This window comes from Hylobates moloch, unplaced genomic scaffold (assembly GCF_009828535.3).
Source record: "Hylobates moloch isolate HMO894 unplaced genomic scaffold, HMol_V3 SCAFFOLD_12, whole genome shotgun sequence".
Lineage (NCBI taxonomy): Eukaryota > Metazoa > Chordata > Mammalia > Primates > Hylobatidae > Hylobates > Hylobates moloch.
In genome coordinates, this window is record NW_026652287.1 from 43,873,570 (window position 1) to 43,894,288 (window position 20,719).

At 57.4% G+C, this 20,719-nt stretch overlaps 3 protein-coding genes across 7 annotated transcripts in view; 2 read left to right on the top strand and 1 right to left on the bottom strand.

The window, feature by feature from the left end:
- Positions 1-12,375, top strand: part of CARM1 (coactivator associated arginine methyltransferase 1) — a 31,418-nt gene extending 19,043 nt beyond the window's left edge. The window contains exons 8-19 of the mRNA XM_058425757.1: positions 1,081-1,191; positions 2,805-2,982; positions 5,342-5,432; positions 5,631-5,712; positions 9,195-9,280; positions 9,477-9,566; positions 10,052-10,189; positions 10,276-10,365; positions 10,451-10,563; positions 10,667-10,744; positions 10,992-11,060; positions 11,232-12,375. Of these exons, the coding sequence (XP_058281740.1) occupies positions 1,081-1,191; positions 2,805-2,982; positions 5,342-5,432; positions 5,631-5,712; positions 9,195-9,280; positions 9,477-9,566; positions 10,052-10,189; positions 10,276-10,365; positions 10,451-10,563; positions 10,667-10,744; positions 10,992-11,060; positions 11,232-11,374 (1,269 nt within the window). The 3' untranslated portion in view covers positions 11,375-12,375. The remainder of the gene's footprint in view (positions 1-1,080; positions 1,192-2,804; positions 2,983-5,341; positions 5,433-5,630; positions 5,713-9,194; positions 9,281-9,476; positions 9,567-10,051; positions 10,190-10,275; positions 10,366-10,450; positions 10,564-10,666; positions 10,745-10,991; positions 11,061-11,231) is intronic.
- Positions 11,806-18,057, bottom strand: YIPF2 (Yip1 domain family member 2). 5 transcript variants are annotated; one of them, XM_032169690.2, is made up of 10 exons: positions 17,774-17,910; positions 17,643-17,703; positions 17,061-17,221; positions 16,888-16,974; positions 15,309-15,396; positions 13,710-13,826; positions 13,470-13,636; positions 13,132-13,314; positions 12,909-13,044; positions 11,806-12,812 (listed from the first exon to the last, which is right to left on the bottom strand). In XM_032169690.2, exons 2-9 carry the CDS (start codon positions 17,677-17,679, stop codon positions 12,928-12,930), a joined length of 957 nt encoding a protein of 318 aa, XP_032025581.1. In that variant the 5' UTR covers positions 17,680-17,703; positions 17,774-17,910; the 3' UTR covers positions 11,806-12,812; positions 12,909-12,927. The 5 variants fall into 5 exon arrangements, with proteins under 5 accessions (XP_032025581.1, XP_032025585.1, XP_032025583.1 ...); XM_032169692.2 differs by lacking the exon at positions 17,774-17,910 and adding an exon at positions 17,913-18,057 and having other exon boundaries at positions 12,478-12,812; XM_032169691.2 differs by having other exon boundaries at positions 12,478-12,828; positions 17,774-17,883.
- Positions 18,058-18,075: 18 nt separating this feature from the next.
- TIMM29 (translocase of inner mitochondrial membrane 29) lies at positions 18,076-20,478 on the top strand. The gene is made up of 2 exons (XM_032169695.2): positions 18,076-18,182; positions 18,259-20,478. The coding sequence occupies exons 1-2, from the start codon at positions 18,089-18,091 to the stop codon at positions 18,945-18,947; spliced, it is 783 nt and encodes a 260-aa protein (XP_032025586.1). The 5' UTR covers positions 18,076-18,088; the 3' UTR covers positions 18,948-20,478.
- The last annotated feature ends 241 nt before the right edge of the window (positions 20,479-20,719 follow it).

The following is a 20,719-nucleotide window of genomic DNA, read 5'->3' on the forward strand; positions in this document are numbered from 1 at the left end:
GCTGGTCTCAAACTTCTGGCCTCAAGCAGTTCGTCCGCCTCAGCCTCCCAAAGTGCTGAGATTACAGGCGTGAGCCACCGCACCCAGCCTGTTTTCTCTTTTGAATCAAATGGGAGCCTGTTTTTTACCTCCCAAGTATTTGGGGGATCTCTCCACGTGGATTTGCATGGATCTGCCTCATCCAGCGCCTGGTTCATGCCCCCCTAGCATCGCTTACCGTCCCAGAGGACAGTAGGCCCTGGGCCCTGGGGAGGAGTTGTCTTGACACGACAGTGTCTGCCCCAGCAGGGCCATCCCAAGCCTCCTGACCGCTGAGGTCTGGGAAGGACGTCCTCCGTTGATGAAGTCCCTTCCTGCTCTCCAAGGATGGAGATCCATTTCCTGGTTCATCTGGAGCTCTGATCGGTACCCTGAGGCCTTCCCATCTGACCCCAGCTTCCCCTGTAGGCACTCACCGTGCCCAGAGCATTTGTCCTTCAAAAGCTCATGCCTGTCACCACTAGGAATGTCTGCCCTTGGTCTGCTCGTGTGGAAGCAATCCCACAAATCCAGAACAGGTGGTGTGTTCTCCCAGACCTTGGCCTGGACTCTGCCATGAGTGACCATCATAGGCCAGTGGCCCTGCGGGAAGCCCAGCCGGCCCCAGGGCTTGGGCGGCTCACCTGCCCCAGCCAAGAGGGGCTGCTTCTCCAGGCATGAGTCAGCATGGAGCTGGGAGACACTGCCACCAACACCTCGGGCCCCTTTCCTCCATGCTAGAACTGCGGAGGCCCCGGAAAAATGCTTTTCAACTGCCAGTGAGCTTCCAGGGGAGGCCCGTGCCTCTCACCCCAGACGATCCGGAGGCCTGCAGGCCACAGGGTTGGGGCCGAGTGGGAGCTTCCCCAGGGCTTCTCCTCCCAGAGGAGTGGCCCATGGCTCCTCTTGAGTTCTCGCTTCATTTTGACCAAGAGCCCATAGAGGGCAAACATTGAGAGTGAAGACAGACGCCTCATGATGTGCACATCCCTTATGATCACTGTCACCTCCCCATCACCATCACCTCCTATGTCTCGCTCTCACCTCCCACTCCTCCCTCAGATCGTTCTTGATGTTGGCTGTGGCTCTGGGATCCTGTCGTTTTTTGCCGCCCAAGCTGGAGCACGGAAAATCTACGCGGTGGAGGCCAGCACCATGGCCCAGCACGCCGAGGTCAGTGGCCCGCTGGTGCCCGCCCAGCCTTGTCCTCGCCCATGAGTGCCATGCCGGCCCCAGCCTAGAGAAGCTTGGGAACCCCCAGGGGCTTGGGGACATTACTTGTGTGCTTTGCTCTCTTTGTTGTCCCCAAAACAGTCATTTCGGGGAGGGGCTTCAGGGCCTGAGATGATTTTCCCTCGTGACCGGCAGTCAGGGCCACATGTCATTTTCCTGTTTTCTTTTTTTTTTTTTGCACTGAAACCTTCCTTCACAAAGTTCAAAACATAAAAGCTAAAAAAGAGCAAACAGCATGCTCTCCTCCCCCACTCCTGGCTCCCACCCCCAGCCCCATCACCAGAGAGGAGCTACGGCCACAAAGTCTGAGCAGAGCTGTTCTGTGGCTGTAGACGTGAGCGTCCTCTCACACCAGCGGGGGCTGCACCCTCCATTCCCTGCTCTGCCTCTGTCATGGATGTGGGGCCAGGGTCGTGGAGGGGCCATGTTTGCTCTGTCTTGCCGCCGCAGAGCACTCCTTTGCCCAGCCGTGCCGCTGTTGCTTTAGCTGCATTGTGTCCGCAGCGACACTCAGACTCCTTCCAGGTCTTCACGTGGCCGACGCTGCTGTCCTGAGCCCCTCTCCCACCTGTGGTTGTGTCTGTAGGACACACCCTAGCCCTGGAATCACTGGGTTGGGGGTGCGTCCAGCTTTAGTTTTGGTGGCTGTTGTGATGTCTGCTCGTCCCCCTCTTTGCAGCCACCAGCAGTTGTCGACGCAGGTTGGGGGACCTAGGAGGCCGCAGCAGGGGATGGCCCTGAGGCAGGGCTGGGGTCACAGTGAACTCTCTCTTTTTTTGGGCGGGGGGGTCTCACTCTGTTGCTCAGGCTTGAGTGCAGTGGTGCGATCCTGGCTCATTGCAACCTGCACCTCCCGGGTTCAAGTGATTCTCCTGCCTCAGGCTCCTGAATAGCTGGGATTACAGGCGTCCATCACCGCAACTGGCTAATTTTTGTATTTTTAGGCCAGGCATGGTGGCTCACACCTGTAATCCCAGCAGTTTGGGAGGCTTAGGCGGGCAGATCACCTGAGGTCAAGAGTTCGAGACCAGCCTGACCAACATGGCGAAACCCCATTAGCCAGGTGTGGTGGTGGGTGCCTGTAGTCCTGGCTACTCGGGAGGCTGAGGTGGGAGAATCGCTAGAACCCGGGAGGCAGAGGTTGCAGTGAGCCAAGATGGCGCCACTACCACCTCCAGCCTGGGCAACAGAGTGAGAAGCTGTCTCAAAAAAAAAAAAAAAAAAAGAAAAAAAAAATTTTTTTTTTTTTTTTTGGTATTTTTAGTAGAGCCTCCATGTTGGCCAGGCTAGCCTCCCAACTTATGAGCTCAAGCAATCTGCCTGCCTCGGCCTCCCAAAGTGCTAGGATTACAGGCGTGAGGCACCGCGCCCGGCCCACAGTGAGCTCTTAACAGGCTATGGCCAATCGCAGCCATGGTTGGGGCGCCAGCGAAAGAGGCAGAGGGGCACCCGATGGCCATGTGCGGATGGAGGCTGTCCCTTGAGAGGAGGTCTAGGGAGGGCCCCACGGCAGGAAGACACAGGGAAGCCCACATGGCCCTGCCCGCCTGCAGGTCTTGGTGAAGAGTAACAACCTGACGGACCGCATCGTGGTCATCCCGGGCAAGGTGGAGGAGGTATCACTCCCCGAGCAGGTGGACATCATCATCTCGGAGCCCATGGGCTACATGCTTTTCAACGAGCGCATGCTGGAGAGCTACCTCCATGCCAAGAAGTACCTGAAGCCCAGCGGTGAGCACTGGGGGGTACACAGGCCGGGACCCTCGGTGGAGCCCCTGGCTGCCACTGAGCCAGGCCATCAGTGCTTCAGCTCCCTGCTTGCTGTCGGTGGCCCGGGGTGTAGGGAAGCCTGGGCTTTTCCCCAACTCCCACCCCAACCCCACTCCAGCCAGCTGTGGCCTCTGGAGCCCTGGGCCCCAAACACGTCCAGACACCCAGCTGCCCACCCGCCCAGACAAAGTACAGAGGATCTCCTGGCACCTCTGCCATCCCATGTCCTGCTCCTGCAGGACAGCCTCTGGTTGGGAGTGGGGATTGGGACAGGTTCTGTGGTCAGCAGTTCCCCAACAAGCCCTGCTCTCCTCACAGTCCAGGTGGTGGGGTGGGCGAGCATGTGTGCAAATGCAGGGGTGTGGGTGCGTGTGTACGTGTGTGAGGAGGTGAGGTAGCTGTCTGGCAAGCCCATCTGTCACTTCCCATCCATGCCTCTAAGTATGGCCTCTGGTCACTGGGTGACTGTTTCCTTTTTTGAGACAGAGTTTCACTCTTGTTGCCAAGGCTGGAGTGCAGTGGTGCGATCTCGGCTCACGGCTCACTGCAACCTCCACCTCCCCAGTTCAAGCGATTTTTGTGCATCAGCCTCCCGAGTAGCTGGGATTACAGGTGTGCACCACCACACCCAGCTAAGTTTTGTATTTTTAGTAGAGACGGCGTTTCACCATGTTGGTCAGGCTGGTCATGAACTCCTGACCTCAGGTGATCCTCCCGCCTCAGCCTCCCAAAGTGTTGGGATTATAGGCATGAGCCACTGTGCCTGGCCTGGGTGACTGTTTCTATTTGCCCATCTGTCTTGGGGTCTGTGCAGCCCTGATGCCTGAGGCATGTGTCTGTGGCTCTTCTCATGCTAGGTACGTGCGTGTCTGAGCATTTCTGTACAGGGAAGCAGCTGTGTGTGCGTGTGGAGGGGGACAGGTCCCCAGCCAGGGTAGCAGCCATGGGATGGAGCATGGGCAGCAGCAGGCTGGTGGGGCTTGTGCAGGCAGGGGTGGGGGCGAAGCTTCCACTCTCGTCTCTGGCCCGCCCTGGATCCAGGCCCTCAGGTCCTGGCTGGCTGTGCTCCTGGAGGTGGGAGGTGGTGTCCCACAGCTGTGTCTCATGTCTTGGGTGTGAGTATGGGAGGCAAGGCTGCTCCAGGGGCTGTGGGCCCCACTCTCCTCCCCTTCTGCCCTGATGGTGGGGATAGGGGTGGGGACAGCCCCAGCGGAGGGGGCCCTCCTGATGGGACGTGAAGCCAGACGGGAGTCAGGCTCTGTGGGCAGCTGCATGCGCCCCCCACGGCCCAGCAGCCAGCTTGCAGGGAGAGGGGAGGCCAAGCCTGTGCAAGGAGGACTCCTGTCCAGCTCAGGAAGCTCTTCCAGGGGTTAAAGGCAGCCCTCCCCTCTCCCAGTCACATGTCTCCTGGTCAGCAGGAGCCAGAGGTTCCTTCCAGGCTGGGTCACTTCCCATGGTGCCTGTAGGTCCCCCAGGGCAGAAGCCCCAGCATGTGCATCTCCCTCCCCGTTCCAGCAGCTGCAGCCCTGCAGCTCTCGCCTCGGGTACAGCCTGGTGGCATAAGGAGGAGGCAGAGTCCCACTGATACCTCAGGATCTCCTCCCCTAGCTTGCAAGGCTGGGGGGCCCACATCTGGAGGCCAGGTACTCCTTGGGGCAGGCGGGGCTGCGGGGCGCTCGTCCTCCCTGCCGCTGGCCCTGACTCATGCATCTACCCTTGAGTCACAGAGGGAGGCCCTGCCCTTCCCTTAGTCTGTGTGCCCAGACCAGGCAGGCCAAGTGGCCCACCCTGCCGGCTGGGTGCCTGTGCCAGAACCTAGGCAGTCCCTGTGGTGTGGATTCAGCTTCCCCCACCTGGCTCTTGGCCTCAACTGAGGTCCCCAGCGGCGTTGGGGTAGCCCGGGGCCCACCACCCCTCCCTCTGTCCAGAGCAACTTTGCTTTGCTTTCCCGGCTGCACACATGCACAGACGGCAGGGCCTGAGAGGCAGCGCCTGGCCATATCCCGGGCACTGCCTGCTTCCCCGTAAGGCTTTGGCAAGTCCCTCACACCTCCCAGGTCTAGTAATAGGACATAAAGATGAGCCACTGGCCTCCCAGTCTCAGGTGGAATCCGTGAGCTGGTGTAGGTCAAGTACCCGTGGTGGTGATGAAACACTGATCAGAATAGGTGCTCAGTGCCACTGTCATAGGAGTGCAGGAACGAATGGATGACAGGCTGGGAGCACCCAGGGTTGGGAGTCTTGGAGTCCTTTGGAAGTTCTGCCAAGCAGTGTGGGACGTGTCACCTGACGCCAGCACCCCTCCCTGCCCCGCTCCCAGGAAACATGTTTCCCACCATTGGTGACGTCCACCTTGCACCCTTCACGGATGAACAGCTCTACATGGAGCAGTTCACCAAGGCCAACTTCTGGTGAGTGTGCCCTGGGTGTCACACCTGTGCCCCACAGCCTGCCTTCTCAGGGACAGCCCCAGCTCCCCAGGGAGCCTGCACTCCTCTTTTTCTGAAAGACTTGGGCTAGATGAGGGCTGACTGGGAGAGAAGGCAGGGCTACCCCACCTGCCTCTTGTGCAGCCCTGACCTTGCTGTGGGGGTGGGGCCTGTCCACAGGTACCAGCCATCGTTCCACGGAGTGGACCTGTCGGCCCTCCGAGGTGCCGCGGTGGATGAGTATTTCCGGCAGCCTGTGGTGGTGAGTAGGGCCTCCAGGGCACTGCTGCCGTGATCACTTGCCATTGCTCTGCAGCTGTGCAGCCCTCAGGAAGCTACGGTCCCTCTCTGAGCCCTCTCCTCTGCCCTGCACAGAGCTCTCTCACAGAGATTTGGCCCAAAAGCGTCAATGCATGTAGACGCTTAGCACACAGCAAACAGGCAATACATGTGGACCATTATTAGATGAGACTAAGGAAGGAGGGGCATTTAGGCTCAGGAGTTCAAGATCAGCCTGGGCAACACGAGACGCCATCACTATTTTTAAAATTAAAATAAATAATAAAAAAGAACCATTACTAGATGAATTTATCCTTGCTGAGCTGATGTGATTTATTGATTGATTTTACTTGAGATTTTTGATACATAGATCCATGATTAAAAAATCAAAAGGAAAATAAAGCTAGGTGCGGTGGCTCACACCTGTAATCCCAGCACTTTAGGAGGCCAAGGCGGGCAGGTCACGAGATTAGGAGATCGAGACCAACACGGTGAAACCTTGTCTCTACTAAAAATACAAAAAATTAGCCAGACGTGGTGGTGGGCGCCTGTAGTCAGCTACTCGGAAGGCTGAGGCAGGAGAATGGCGTGAACCTGAGAGGCAGGCGGAGCTTGCAGTGAGCTGAGATCGCACCACTGCACTCCAGCCTGGGCAACACAGCGAGACTCTGTCTCAAAAAAAAAAAAAAAAAAAGTTCCGTTTTATTCTGTTTTCCCCCCTGCTCTTGATGTTTTTCATTCGTTTTGGGAGACTCTTGGACAATCTTGGATAATATTTCTTTAAACACTACCTCTGCCCCATTCTCTTTTCTCCTTCTGGGATTCCAATTACGTGTACAGTGGACCTTTTCACCATATCTCAGATGATTCTTATACTCTTTTCTGTCTTTCCCATCCATTTTTTTCTCTCATTTTCTTTTTCTTTCTTCTTTTTTTTGAGACGGAGTCTTGCTCTGTTGCCCAGGCTGGAGTGCTGTGGCATGATCTCAGCACACTGCAACCTCCACTTTCCGGGCTCAATTGATTCTCAGACTCCTGAGTTGCTGGGAGTACAGGCGCTTGCTACCACTCCCAGCTAATTTTTTGTAATTTTAGTAGAGATGGGGTTTCGCCATGTTGGCCAGGCTGGTCTGAAACTCCTGAGCTTAGGTGAGCCGCCTGCCTCGGCCTCCCAAAGTGCTGGGATTACAGGCATGAGCCACCGCGTCCAGCCCCGCCCCCCCCCCTTTTTTTTTTTTTAGATGGAGTCTGGCTCTTTCACCCAGGCTGGTATGTGCAGTGGCACGACCTTGGCTCACTGCAACCTCCACCTCCTGGGTTCAAGCAATTCTCCTGCTTCAGCCTCCTGAGTAGCTGGGACTACAGGCGTGCACCACCACACCCACCTAATTTTTGTATTTTTAGTAGAGATGGGGTTTCACCATGTTGGCCAGGCTGGTCTTGAACTGCTAACCCCAAGTGATCCACCCACCTCAGCCTCCCAAAGTGCCGGGATTACAGGCGTGAGCCACCATGTCCAGCGTGTTCAGTCTTTTGTGATATCACTGGGGAGTGAATGAGTAAAAAACGCAGGAAATATTTTGGTGGTATTATGAAAATTTTGTATTATGATGAGGGTGCCTTGGAAGAGGCCACAGTTTGAGAAGGTGCTGCTTTATGGTATAGCCTTCGGTAATGTTAATGCAAGCCCAGTGGTTAGCCTCATTACCAATATGCTGCTGAACCACCCGTTAGCTTTTATTGTTTTTTGAAACAGGGGCTCACTCTGTTGCCTAGGCTGGAGTACAGTGGCTCAATCACTTCATGGCTTACTTCAGCCTCGATCTCCCAGACGCAAGTGATCCTCCTGCCTCAGCCTCCCAAGTAGCTGGAACTATAGGAGTGTGCCACCATGCCCGGCTAATTTATTTTTTTGTAGACATGGGGCCTCACTGTGTTACTCAGACTGGTCTTGAACTCCTGACCTCAGGTGATCCACCCGCCTCGGCCTCCCAAAGTACTGGGATTATAGGCATAAGCCACTGCACCTGGCATTGAGCCTCTTATTAGCAGCTTTCTGCTTGGTGTCTTAGCCTCTGATGCCCTGCCCCGCTCAAAGCTCAGGAGTTGGCCAGTTTCACAAGTGCACTGAGTGTGCACCGCCCACCTCGCCCTCCTGCACTTATTTCCCTTTGCTTTGACATCACAGCCCCTTGAGTCCGAGCTGCCTTGGTAACCCTGAGCTCCCATTTTGCTTTCCCCACCCAGGGAAGCTGCTGAAAGATCAAGGTGGCCGTTTTCTGCCCTCCCCATGGGGAAAAGGCAGAGGCCAGAAAGGGCTCCCTCCAGAAAGGGCATTTCCCTCCTTTCCAGGAGCTTGAACCTCAAAATCCTGGCCACTCTGGTTGGTCACCAGTGCTTCCAACAACTGGTTTATTCGACGGGGTTTCGCGTGCCTCAGGGTGAATCCTGACCTTGCAACTCCCCCGGTTCGGCCTCCATCTGGAAGCCACCCCGGGAGGTGGAGTCTTGCTCTATCGCCCAGGCCGGAGTGCAGTGGCGCAATCTCGGCTCACTGCAAGCTCCACCTCCTGGGTTCACGCCATTCTCCTGCCTCAGCCTCTCCGAGTAGCTGGGACTACAGGCGCCCGCCACCACGCCTGGCTAATTTTTTATATTTTTAGTAGAGTCAGGGTTTCACTGTGGTCTCGATCTCCTGACCTCGTGATCCGCCCGCCTCGGCCTCCCAAAGTGCTGGGATTACAAGCGTGAGCCACTGCGCCCGGCTGGTTTATTCTTTTCTTTGGATTTTATTCGGTTTACATAGTTCATGGCAGGTGTGTTAGTCAGATATAAACATCGCTGGGAGTGGACAGCAGCACCAGTGTTGTTGTTGTTTTTAAGAGACAGGGTCTCTCTGTTTCCCAGGCTTGATTCACACTCTTGCGCTTAAGCAATCCTCCTGCCTCAGCCTTCTGAGTAGCTGGAGTTACAGGCATACAATTCCACACCCAGCTAGCACCTAGTTCTTTAACTTGCTTTTTTGGTTAACTTGCTTAACGATTTAGCTTGGAGATCTTTCCTCATCTGTTCATAAAGAGCCTCTTCATTCTTTCTCATGTCCACATGGTCTTTGATGGGAGAGCCATCATTGGTTTAATTAGATGGTTTCCAGTGTGTCACTACCACGGACAATCTGTAATTATACATGTAAGTTTGTTGATGTGTTCATGTATCTGGAGGTTAAACTCCTGTAGTGCCAAATCTTTTATGTGGATAAACACTTGTCATTTTGAGAGCTGTCACCGAATTGCCCTCGGTGGCGTTGTGCCAGTTCACCCTCCTCGCAGCGTGTCTGAGAAGAGCAAGCTAGTTTTAGCTGCACAGCCTAGAAGCCGTGGCCAGACCTGGGCGAAGGAGCAGGGCTCTCCCCTTCCATGCTGGCCCTGGTGTCAGATGCCAGGTCACACCTGTGGTCTCTCCCAGGACACATTTGACATCCGGATCCTGATGGCCAAGTCTGTCAAGTACACGGTGAACTTCTTAGAAGCCAAAGAAGGAGATTTGCACAGGTACTGGCACCCACACTCCATCCTCCCAGGCCTGGCTCAGGCCGAAGGTCAGGGCCACCCCTGGCTCCCGCCAATATCCTGCCGTCCCAGGGCAGATGGTGGGCAGGGGCCCCGGGCCTCTGCACCTGGCACCCCCTCTTCTCTCTCGGCAGCGCCTGTCTGGCTTCCCCAGCAGCCACTGCCCTTTGCCTTCCAGGATAGAAATCCCATTCAAATTCCACATGCTGCATTCAGGGCTGGTCCACGGCCTGGCTTTCTGGTTTGACGTTGCTTTCATCGGCTCCATGTGAGTGCCGCAGAGCAGCCGGTGCTGCCTCCTCCCCACTCCCAGGGCTTCCTGCAGCTGCAACCTGGCTGGGAGGGTGGAACGTGGCTCCAGGTTCCACCATCCCTTCCAATGGGAGTGAGAGCCTGTCTCGGAGCAAGAGACTGTTGTGGGTGGTTGTGTGTGTGTGTGTGTGTGTGTGTGTGTGTGTGTGTGTGTGTGTGTTCTCCTGTGTTCCCAGTGTCTGTCCCTCATGGGCCTGCATCTGTCTCTTGGCACATGTCAGGGTGAGTAGGGATCTCGTGGTTGCGGGTCCCTCGTGTGCATGTGTATGCCTGCTCATGTATGTGTCTGGGACTGCCTGGGGGCCAGCCCCTCTCTGCTTCAGGGTCCCAGGGGTCCCTGGCAGAGGGGACAGGTGCTTGGGGAGGACTCAAGGCACACAAGGTGGTGGCTCCAGTGGTGGCGCTGGCCCAGTCAAGTATGTACCTGTCCCTGCTTCACAGAATGACCGTGTGGCTGTCCACAGCCCCGACAGAGCCCCTGACCCACTGGTACCAGGTGCGGTGCCTGTTCCAGTCACCACTGTTCGCCAAGGCAGGGGACACGCTCTCAGGGACATGTCTGCTTATTGCCAACAAAAGGTGCAGCTGCTCCCTGGGGCAGGTGGTGGGGGGGCAGGGGTCCATCTGCCCAGCAGCTCATGCCACGGCCTGCACCCTCTCCACAGACAGAGCTACGACATCAGTATTGTGGCCCAGGTGGACCAGACCGGCTCCAAGTCCAGTAACCTCCTGGATCTGAAAAACCCCTTCTTCAGGTAGGAGGGGCCCCTTGCCTGCACAGGGGGTTGCCCCAGCCCTGCAGCCCCCTCGCCCCTGCCCATGGCTCTGTCTCTGCCACAGATACACAGGCACAACGCCCTCACCCCCACCCGGCTCCCACTACACATCTCCCTCGGAAAACATGTGGAACACGGGCAGCACCTACAACCTCAGCAGCGGGATGGCCGTGGCAGGTAAGCAGGGCCCACCCCCATGCCCAGCCAACCTGGGAGGCCGCCCTCGCCGCAGGCCTGGCCCCTCTGCCTGCAGCCCTGATGTCTCCCTCTCTGGACACAGGGATGCCGACCGCCTATGACCTGAGCAGTGTTATTGCCAGTGGCTCCAGCGTGGGCCACAACAACCTGATTCCTTTAGGTGAGTGTCCCCCAGGGCCAGGGGCAGCAGGGAGCCGTGCCCAGGACTGCCCAGCGGCCGGGAAGGGCCTGTGGCGACCAGGGTCGGCCTCTGCTTGGTCCTTTCACCTTTTCCTCTTCCTGGGGGCTCTCGGCCAAGGCCCTCCGTCCTCTCTGCCTCGCTCTGCAGCCTGCTGCTGCGCATGGGCTGGGTGGCTGGGGGCGGTGACGCCGTCTCCCTTCCTTCTTTCCTCCCTCTCGCTGCGCAGCCAACACGGGGATTGTCAATCACACCCACTCCCGGATGGGCTCCATAATGAGCACGGGGATTGTCCAAGGTAATGAGGGTGGTGGGGGCAGGGCCCGTGGGGGCCGAGCTAGCATGTGAGTTGCCATCCTCTGTCCGGCCGCCCGCCTGCCCTCTTGCCTGCCCTTTCTCTCTCTCTGTGACTCTGCCTGGGGGCTGGGCGGGCCAGGGCAGCCCCTCACTGCCATCGCCTGCCCCACAGGGTCCTCCGGCGCCCAGGGCAGCGGTGGTGGCGGCACGAGTGCCCACTATGCAGTCAACAGCCAGTTCACCATGGGCGGCCCCGCCATCTCCATGGCGTCGCCCATGTCCATCCCAACCAACACCATGCACTACGGGAGCTAGGGGCCCGCCCCGCGGACTGACAGCACCAGGAAACCAAATGATGTCCCTGCCCGCCCCCCCGCCGGGCGGCTTTCCCCCTTGTACTGGAGAAGCCCGAACAACCGGTCACAGTCCTCTTTGCTATGGGAACTGGGACACTTTTTTACACGATGTTGCCGCCGTCCCCACCCTAACCCCCACCTCCCGGCCCTGAGCGTGTGTCGCTGCCATATTTTACACAAAATCATGTCGTGGGAGCCCTCATCCCCCCTCCTGCCCGCTCCACCCTGACCTGGGCTTGTCATCTGCTGGAACAGGCGCCATGGGGCCTGCCAGCCCTGCCTGCCAGGTCCCTTAGCACCTGTCCCCCTGCTTGTCTCCAGTGGGAAGGTAGCCTGGCCAGGCGGGGCCTCCCCTTCGACGACCAGGCCTCGGTCACAACGGACGTGACATGCTGCTTTTTTTAATTTTATTTTTTTACGAAAAGAACCAGTGTCAATCCGCAGACCCTCTGTGAAGCCAGGCCGGCCGGGCCGAGCCAGCAGCCCCTCTCCCTAGACTCAGAGGCGCCGCGGGGAGGGGTGGCCCCGCCGAGGCTTCAGGGGCCCCTCCCCACCAAAGGGTTCACCTCACACTTGAATGTACAACCCACCCCACTGTCGGGAAGGCCTCCGTCCTTGGCCCCTGCCTCTTGCTGCTGTCCTGTCCCCGAGCCCCTGCAGGTCCCCCCCGCCCCCCCACTCAGAGTTAGAGCAGGTGGCTGCAGGCCTTGGGCCCGGAGGGAAGGCCACTGCCGGCCACTTGGGGCAGACAGAGACACCTCAAGGATCCGTCACAGAAGGCGTCCTTTTTCCTTGTAGCTAACATTAGGCCTGAGTAGCTCCCCTCCATCCTTGTAGACGCTCCAGTCCCTACTACTGTGACGGCATTTCCGTCCCTCCCTTGCCCGGGAAGGGACCTTGCAGGGACCTCTCCCTCCAAAAAAAAAAAAAAGAAAGAAAGAAAAAGAAAGAAAAAATAAACGAGGAAACGTGTTGCAGCACAGGCAGTTTTCTTCTCCTTCTGCTCCCCTGTTTCTCATACCCCCAAACTCAGATTCAGATGCTGGAGCTCAGGCCCGGCCCCAGGCCCGCCGTGTGTGCACCCAGGCAGGAGCGGGCACTGTCCAGGCTGGGCCACCCCCTTGGCTCTCCCTCCTGTTCCAGGGGAGCCATAGGAGGGAAAGCAGGTGGTCCCGGGGGGATATGGGGGCCCCAGCCCTGTCCCAAAGCTCCCTGCTCGGCTGCCCCTCACCCGCCTTTATATAAATTCTCTGAATCACCTTTGCATAGAAAATAAAAGTGTTTGCTTTGTAAGAAAAGTCTGGAAAGTAGCAGAGTCATCTCAAGGTGTCAAAGGAGCCTTCAGTCATCGTCTAGGGGGCAGGAAAGGCAGAGGGGTTGGTCCCCTTAGGTGTTGCCTGAAAGAAAGAATGTCTGGGAGTGGCCCCAGAACCTCTCGCCTTGACTCGGGGTGGGAAGGCAGCCCCCTTAGCCCAGCTGGGAATAGTCCTTACCCGTGGGACCCGGGCCTTCCTAGGAGGGGGCCATGGACTGCGGCAGGGTAGGGGACAGCGCGATGTTTGAGGGCAGAGATGTGATTTGGGGTGGAGGAGCCATGTTCTCCAGAGACAGCGACTGGAAGAAGTACAACTGCACAAGACCCCTGGGGTCAGAGGCAGGGCCAGCCCGCGCCCCTCCAGCCCCTCGGCCCCACCCGTGGCCACCCCAGACCCGTACCTTACAGCCCATGGCCAGGAGGGCGTGGAGCAGCACGACCACGGACAGCAGCGCCGTGGCCACCAGCCTGGTGTCCTCACGGACCACGGGCCAGAGGGTGAATACCAGCCCGGCAGCTGACAGGCCCAGGGCCAGCGCCCCAAAAAGCCACTGCAGCCAAGGCACAGGGATGAGCCACAAGACCTGGGAGCAACACAGCAGCAGGTGACCATGCCAGTCCCCACAGCCACCACCCACTCCGCACCAGGCCACCCTCACCACTATGGGAATGAGGCGGCAGGTGACCATGCCAGTGTCCCCACACAGCCACCACCCACTCCGCGCCAGGCCACACTCACCACCATGGGGATGAAGACAAAGAGGGAGTAGCCGTAGATGCACACGGTCTCCAGGAAGGTGTAGGGCCCCATGCGCTCCTGGACACCCTTGCGCCACCGCAGGAAGCCCCACAGGGCCAGGGGCACCAGCCATGCGTAGCAGTAGATGCTGATGCCTGCCACGGTCACTGGGGGCAAGGTGAGCAGTCACCCCCTGTCCCCCAGGGCCCTGCCAGGCATTGGGCCTGCCCGCCTGCTTACCCTTGTGGAACTGGGGGCTGTAGTGGATGGAGGGGTCCCTCCTCTGGGCCAGCACCAGCGTCAAGTTGCCAGTGACGGCCAGGACAAAGGCCAACGTGGCACAGATCCAGAAGGGGCCTGGGGGTAGGGGGCACAGTCAGGGTCCTGGGCCCTGCGCTCCCAGGACAAGCAGACATGTATCCTGACTGAACTGTGCTGAGACCCCAGCCTCTTCCTAAGCACCTTGCCTGACTCACCAGGACACCGGGGGCCTCCTGGTGGCTGAGCCCAGTGCTGGCTCTCAGTTCATCCCCCTCCCGGAAACAGTCAGGACTGCACACCCTTGGCTTGTGTCTCACCTCATTGGTGCCAGTTCCTCAACCCCTGTCACCACCTCTTTGACTCTCTGACCCCTTCAGCCATGGGGAGCAGCCAGGCCCAGTCCTTGGCCCCTTCCATGTCTGCCTTCACCCCTGGTGTGACCTCCTTCAAGCCCAGGGCCTTATGCCTCCTCTAGAGCCCAGGGCTCTGCCCTGAGCACTGCAGACTCCAGTTCAAGCTCCCAGGTGGGCATCTCCGGCTTCATCCACACCCTTGCCCTCTGCCCTCACTGCCCAGTGGTTACGTAGCAACTCTATCCATCCCGTAGTCTAGGCAGAAATCCCTAGAGCCTGCCTCGGCTCCTAACCTCCCACTCCCCCCACCCCCACCTATCTGGCCGCAAAGCCAGTCTCTTCTACTTCCCCAGCACGTTCCAGAATCCAGTGCCACTCTCCACATCCACAGTTCCCACCATGTGGCCACCTCCACCCCAGCCTCCTAGCTTCTGCCCTCACCACCCATGATGGCGAGAGGGACCCCGAGAACACTTAAAGATCCACTCTCGGCCAGATAACGGCGACTCACGCCTGTAATTCCAGCACTTAGGAGGCCAAGGTGGGCGGATCACCTGAGGTCAGGAGTTTGAGACCAGCCTGGCTAACACGGTGAAACTCCATCCCTAATAAAAATATAAAAATTAGCCAGGCATGGTGGCACGTTCCTGTAATCCCAGCCATTCAGGAGGCTGAAGCGGGAGAATCGCTTGAATGCGGGGGACAAAGATTGCAGTGAGCTGAGATCACATCACTGCACTCCAGCCTGGGTGACAGAGCGAGACACTGTCTCAAAAAAAAAAAAAAAGATCTCTTCTTGCCACAGCATGGGAGGCCTGTGTGATCTGTCCCCTTGCCTGTGACCTCCCTGCAGCTCACTCGCTCCAGTGGCAATGCCGCCCTGCAGTTCATACAAGTTCCTGCCATGAAGCTTACGCCATTTCTGGAACCCTCTTTTCCTAGGTCTCCCCCACCCCTCCCGTTGCCAACAAGGCTCATTCCCTCACCCTCCTCAGGGAGGCCTGCCCTGCTGTACCCGGCAAAACTGCAAGGCCGCTTCTCCTGTCTGCTCTGCTGCTCTCTACCCGCCACCCTCTGCAGTCCTTCATGTCTCTGTCTCCCTGAACAGCAGGTAAGTCATACTGTCTGAGTGACTGATTTGTCCACAGCTATACGCTGGCGTCTGCAACTCAGGCCACACTTGTTGAGTGATCCATCAAGGAACCAAATGCACAACCTCACTCACCATACAGATCCGGCCGATTCCGCAGATGGTGCCGCACAAAGTTGTGGCCAGGCCGGGGCAGCAGTGAGCCTTTGATCCGGTCCAGGACCTGGGGGCAAGGCCAAGGTCAAGGATGGAAGTCTGCCAGGAGCTTCTCCCTTGTCCTGAGAGGCTCCTTCTCTGCTGACCTCCACCCTTCTCTCTCCATGCCCCACCTGAAAGAACTCAGCCTTTCCCTCTTTTTTTTTGTTTTGAGATGGAGTTTCGCTCTGTCACCCAGGCTGGAGTGCAGTGGTGCCATCTCTGCTCACTGCGAGCTCCGCCTCCCGGGTGCACACCATTCTCCTGCCTCAGCCTCCCAAGGAGGAGGGACTACAGGCGCCCGCCACCACCCCTGGCTAATTTTTTGTATTTTTAGTAGAGATGGGGTTTCACCGTGTTAGCCAAGATGGTCTCAATCTCCTGACCTCGTGATCCTCCCGCCTCGGCCTCCCAAAGTGCTGGGATTACAGGCGTGAGCCCCAGCCCCCTCTTTTTCTTTTTGAGACAGAGTCTCACTCTTTCGGGCTGGAGTGCAGTGGCACAATTTTGGCTTACTACCACCTCCGCCTCCCAAGTTCAAGTGATTCTCGTGCCTCAGCCTCCCGAGTAGCTGGGACTACAGGTGTGCACCACCATGCCTGACTAATTTTTGTATTTTTAGTAGAGATGGGGTTTCACCATGTTGGCCAGGCTGGTCTCCAACTCCTGACCTCAAGTGATCCACCGCCTCGGCATCCCAAAGTGCTAGGATTACAGGCGCCCACCACCGCACCTGGCTAATTTTTGTATTTTATTTTATTTTATTTTATTTTATTTTATTTTATTTTATTTATTTTTGAGACAGAGTCTCACTCTTTTTGCCCAGGCTGGAGTGCACTGGCGCGATCTTGGCTCACTGCAACCTCCACCTCGAGGATTCAAGCTATTCTCCTGCCTCAGCCTCCAGAGTAGCTGGGATTACAGTTGCCCACCACCAAGCCCAGCTAATTTTGTTGTACTTTTAGTAGAGATGGGGTTTCATCATGTTTGGCCAGGCTGGTCTCAAACTTCTGACCTCAGGTGATCCACCCACCCAGGCCTCTCAAAGTGCTGGGATTACAGGCATGAGCCACCCCACACCCCGCAATTTTTGTATTTTTAGTAGAGACGGGGTTTCCCCATGTTAACCAGGCTGGTCTTGAACTCCTGAGCTCAGGTGATCTGCCCACCTCGGCCCCCTGAAGTGCTGGGATTACAGGCAGGAGCCACTGCGCCCAGCCCATCTTTGGTCTTCTGCATATGCTGTTCCCTGTGCCTGGAACATATACTTCTGCTCCCCTCCCCTATTCCCCAGGGAAGCCTTCTGTCTCCTTTAGGTCTCAGCCAATTCCTCACCTCCCCCAGGAGGCCTTTCTCTAACCCACAAGATTGTGTGTATCCCCTGTGTTCCCATAGTCCCGATCTATAACCAGTCCCACCATAACCCTTTGAGAGCACCACAGTTCCTTCACCAGCACCCTGCCCAGGGGAAAAGTGGCTGAACCCTGAGCCCCATCCCATCTGCCTCCCCAGGCCTGACCTGTGAGGTGTCCACGTCAAAGAAGCTCTGATAGTAGCTGAAAGTCCAGAATCCGGGCTGCTGCTGCTGCTGCTTCTCCTGCAGGAGCTGCACATTGCGGGCAGGCATTCAGTGCCTGCCCGGAAAGCCTGGGTCAGCTGGGGGCTGCACGGAGGCAGGACACAGGGACTCACCGCGGCCTTGTCGCTCTCCTCCTCCACTTCATCCTCGGCTCCATAGCTGCCACCTGAGCCCACAGCCACAGCCACGTGCCCTTGTGGGGTCAGCTGATCGCTTCTGCTGGTGGTGGCTGCATCTGGGGTCTCAGCCAGAAGATTAGTGGCCTCCTCGAATTCTGTGGAGGAGGCATATGGGACAAACGCACGTTTGAGGGGTGGAAAGAACTCGACTGGGCCCAAGCTAAGCCGATGCTCATCTGGGGGCAGAGGCTCTGCTGAGCCATTGATCTCCCCCAAGGTGGGGGCCAACTTCCTCAGTTTGGAGGCATCCGGCCGACATCTGTTCCCTTCCTCCTAAAATGGAACTGCAAGTTAGGGTTGGCCCTGGGATGGGGTCAGGGTCTGGGGACGAGAGGCTCGGGTCTGAGATCTGAGTTCAGGGCGGGGGCGGGGTTCGACTCAGGGATGGGTCTCACTCGGGGGTCAGGGTTCACAGCCGCCTAGGCTTCGGGGTAGAGAAGTTGGAAGCCGCAGGGTGGGGGAGGTTCTGGCGCGGGGCGGGAGTAGGAGATCCGGCCACTTCGGGGCCACACTCACCGTGGAAGGTCAGCTCGTCGGCCGATGCCATGGTCATTCAGGGGCGTCTCCGCATCCCTCGCTGAGGACAGAGACTGGTCAGGCACACTTCCCCACCGCCCCCGAGCCGGTCCCTCAGCCCCCAGCCCTACCTGGCGACCAACTGCACCCACGGAGGCTTGAACTCGTCGTCCTGTCCCTACAGGTGCGCTCCGCCCCCCCCCCCCCCCCCACCTGAGGCCACCTGGGCCGGCGTGGCTGGCGCTCTCTGCGCCTGCGCGTCTCGCCTACCCGTCAGAGTCTACCCGACTGAGACCTGACAGCAACATCCGGCGCCTGTCCTCTTTCTATCCTCGCTCGTTGAGAAGCCACTTCCGGTAAAGTTGGCGCTTGCGCAGAAGAGACTCCCGGGCTCTTAGGGTATCAGTTTTTCTTCCCGGAGCAAGGACCCCCCAAGACGGAAGAGGATGGCCGCGGCGGCTCTGAGGAGATTTTGGTCCCGGCGCCGCGCAGACGCAGGCGACGCGGTAGTGGCGAAGCCGGGAGTGTGGGCGCGGCTGGGTGAGTAGCGGCGGAAGGCGGCAGGGTGGGTGGCCGCAGCGGCCACATCACTCTTACCGCGCTCCTCTCCCCTCAGGGTCCTGGGCCCGCGCGCTGCTCCGGGACTACGCCGAGGCCTGCAGGGATGCGGCGGCGGAGGCTAGTGCCCGGCCGGGGCGCGCGGCCGTGTATATGGGTCTGCTGGGCGGCGCGGCGGCCTGCTTCACGCTGGCGCCGAGCGAGGGTGCCTTCGAGGAGGCGCTGCTGGAGGCGTCGGGGACCCTCCTGCTGCTGGCGCCGGCCACCCGCAACCGCGAGTCCGAAGCCTTCGTGCAGCGGCTGCTCTGGCTGCGGGGCCGTGGCCGCCTGCGCCACGTCAACCTGGGACTCTGCTCGCTGGTGTACGAGGCACCCTTCGACGCCCAGGCAAGCCTCTACCAGGCGCGTTGCCGCTACCTGCAGCCCCGCTGGACCGATTTCCCCGGCCGGGTCCTGGACGTGGGCTTCGTGGGTCGCTGGTGGGTGCTGGGGGCCCGGATGCGCGACTGCGACATCAACGACGACGAATTCCTGCACCTGCCGGCTCATTTGCGGGTGGTCGGGCCCCAGCAGCTGCATTCCGAGACCAACGAGCGCCTCTTCGATGAGAAGTACAGGCCTGTCGTGCTCACCGACGATCAGGTGGACCAGGCGCTGTGGGAGGAGCAGGTCTTGCAGAAGGAGAAGAAGGACAGGCTCGCCCTGAGCCAGGCCCACTCGCTGGTGCAGGCGGAGGCCCCGAGATGAAACCCTGAGGCCCCCGAGTCCTGGCGAACTGCTTGCCCGGGGTGGTGTAGTTCTGAGTGTGCCTCACCTGCAGAACAACTGAGACAGATGATGTGCAAAGTGTTTTCTCACTGGATTTGCACAAGTTTGGGGAACCTTTCTGCCCCCCCCGTCTTTGTTCTTTATTAGCTGAAGCTAATTCAGTGCCACCTGGGTCCAGGAGTTTGGGGACAGCAGAAAGACTTGACACATGTTCATCACTGGCAGAGCTGGTCATGAGCCTTTTATATAAGCCTTTTTCATTGGGCCTCAGAGGCCCTCAAGGAGGTACCACATTGGTCAGGTGACTTGCAAACTCTTCTAAGACCACTTAGATTTTCTTTTTCAAGTTTGGGTTGTGACCTGGCATGGTGATGTCTGTAATCCCAGCATTTTGCAAACTGAGGCAAGAGGATCGCCTCAGCCCAGGAGTTTGAGACCAGCTGGAGTGACATAGCAAGATGCTACAAAAAGAATAATAATAGTAATTAACTGAATAAAATTTGAGCTGAAATGTTTTTATTCTATGATCTATTCTCTCTCGATTTTTTTTTTTTTTTTTTTTGAGACAGGGTCTCGCTCTGTTTCGCCAGCTGGAGTGCAGTGGCACAATCTCGGCTCACTGCAACCTCTGCCTCCCAGGTTCAAGCGATTCTCCTGCCTCAGCCTCCTGAGTAGCTGGGATTACAGGCCTGTGCCAACATGTCTGGCAAATTGTTGTATTTTTAATAGAGATGGGGTTTCACCATGTTGGCCAGGCTGGTCTTGAACTCCTGACCTCAGGTGATCCGCCTGCCTCGCATTTCCAAAGTGCTGGGATTATAGGAGTGAACCACCACACCCGGCCTTTCATTTTGATAAGTAACGTTTTTGCCATTCCCAGCTCTTTGGGAGGCTGAGGTAGGAGGATTGCTTGAGATCAGGAGTTCAAGACCAGTTTAGGCAAAATAGTGAGACCTTTCTCAAAAACTAAAATATTTGGAAGGGTAAAGCAGGCGAATCACTTGAGCCTAGGAGTTCAACACCAGCCTGGGCAATATGGCGAAACCCCGTCTCTACAAAAAATACAAAAATTTACCAAAAGTGTTGAATGAGAATTCAAAATATGTATACGTAGAAAAATTAGTAAGGAAAAAAATAAGGCTGGGTGCAGTGGCTCACGCCTGTGATCCCAGCACTTTGGGAGGCTGAGGCGGGTGGATCACAAGGTCAAGAGCTCGAGACCATCCTGGCCAACATGTGAAACCCCGTCTAACAAAAATTAGCTGTGCATGGTGGCACACACCTGTAATCCCAGCTACTGGGGAGACTGAGGCAGGAGAATCGCTTGAACCCGGGAGGTGGAGGTTGCAGTGAGCAAGATCATGCCACTGCATTCCAGTCTGGGCAACAGAGTGAGACTCCGTCACAAAAAAAAAAAAAAAAAAGAAAAAATAACATAAAACTGAAGTATTAAGGGAGTGATGCTACCTCAGTGGCCTGGGCAAGTTAATAAAACCAGGTGATAAAACAACTATCTTTGTTGTGATACTTGTTTGTGTGTGTTTGCTACTTTCAAGTTTTGGCATTTGACCCTTGCATTCATAATCAATGGGTTGAACAGGTGTTGGTTTAAGTCAGCATCTCACTTTTACAGAGGAAAAGCTGAGGTTCAGAAAATTTATTTTTCCAAGGCTGTGGCAGGACCAAGATTCAAACTGTAACTCCCAGCTCTGTGACTTAATCCTCAAACTTGTGGACTATCTTTGATCCTA

What these genes read in the sequence shown, in the direction of transcription:
- TIMM29 (XM_032169695.2), top strand. Translation starts at nt 18,089, where the DNA reads ATGGCCGCGGCGGCTCTGAGGAGATTTTGGTCCCGGCGCCGCGCAGAC. An exon ending in GGGAGTGTGGGCGCGGCTGG is followed by an intron (nt 18,183 to 18,258) that starts GTGAGTAGCGGC and finishes CTCTCCCCTCAG; the next exon opens with GGTCCTGGGCCCGCGCGCTG.
- YIPF2 (XM_032169690.2), bottom strand. Translation starts at nt 17,679, where the DNA reads ATGACCATGGCATCGGCCGACGAGCTGACCTTCCACG. An exon ending in TTGACGTGGACACCTCACAG is followed by an intron (nt 15,397 to 16,887) that starts GTCAGGCCTGGG and finishes CCTTGCCCCCAG; the next exon opens with GTCCTGGACCGGATCAAAGG. An exon ending in CAGCCCCCAGTTCCACAAGG is followed by an intron (nt 13,637 to 13,709) that starts GTAAGCAGGCGG and finishes CCTTGCCCCCAG; the next exon opens with TGACCGTGGCAGGCATCAGC.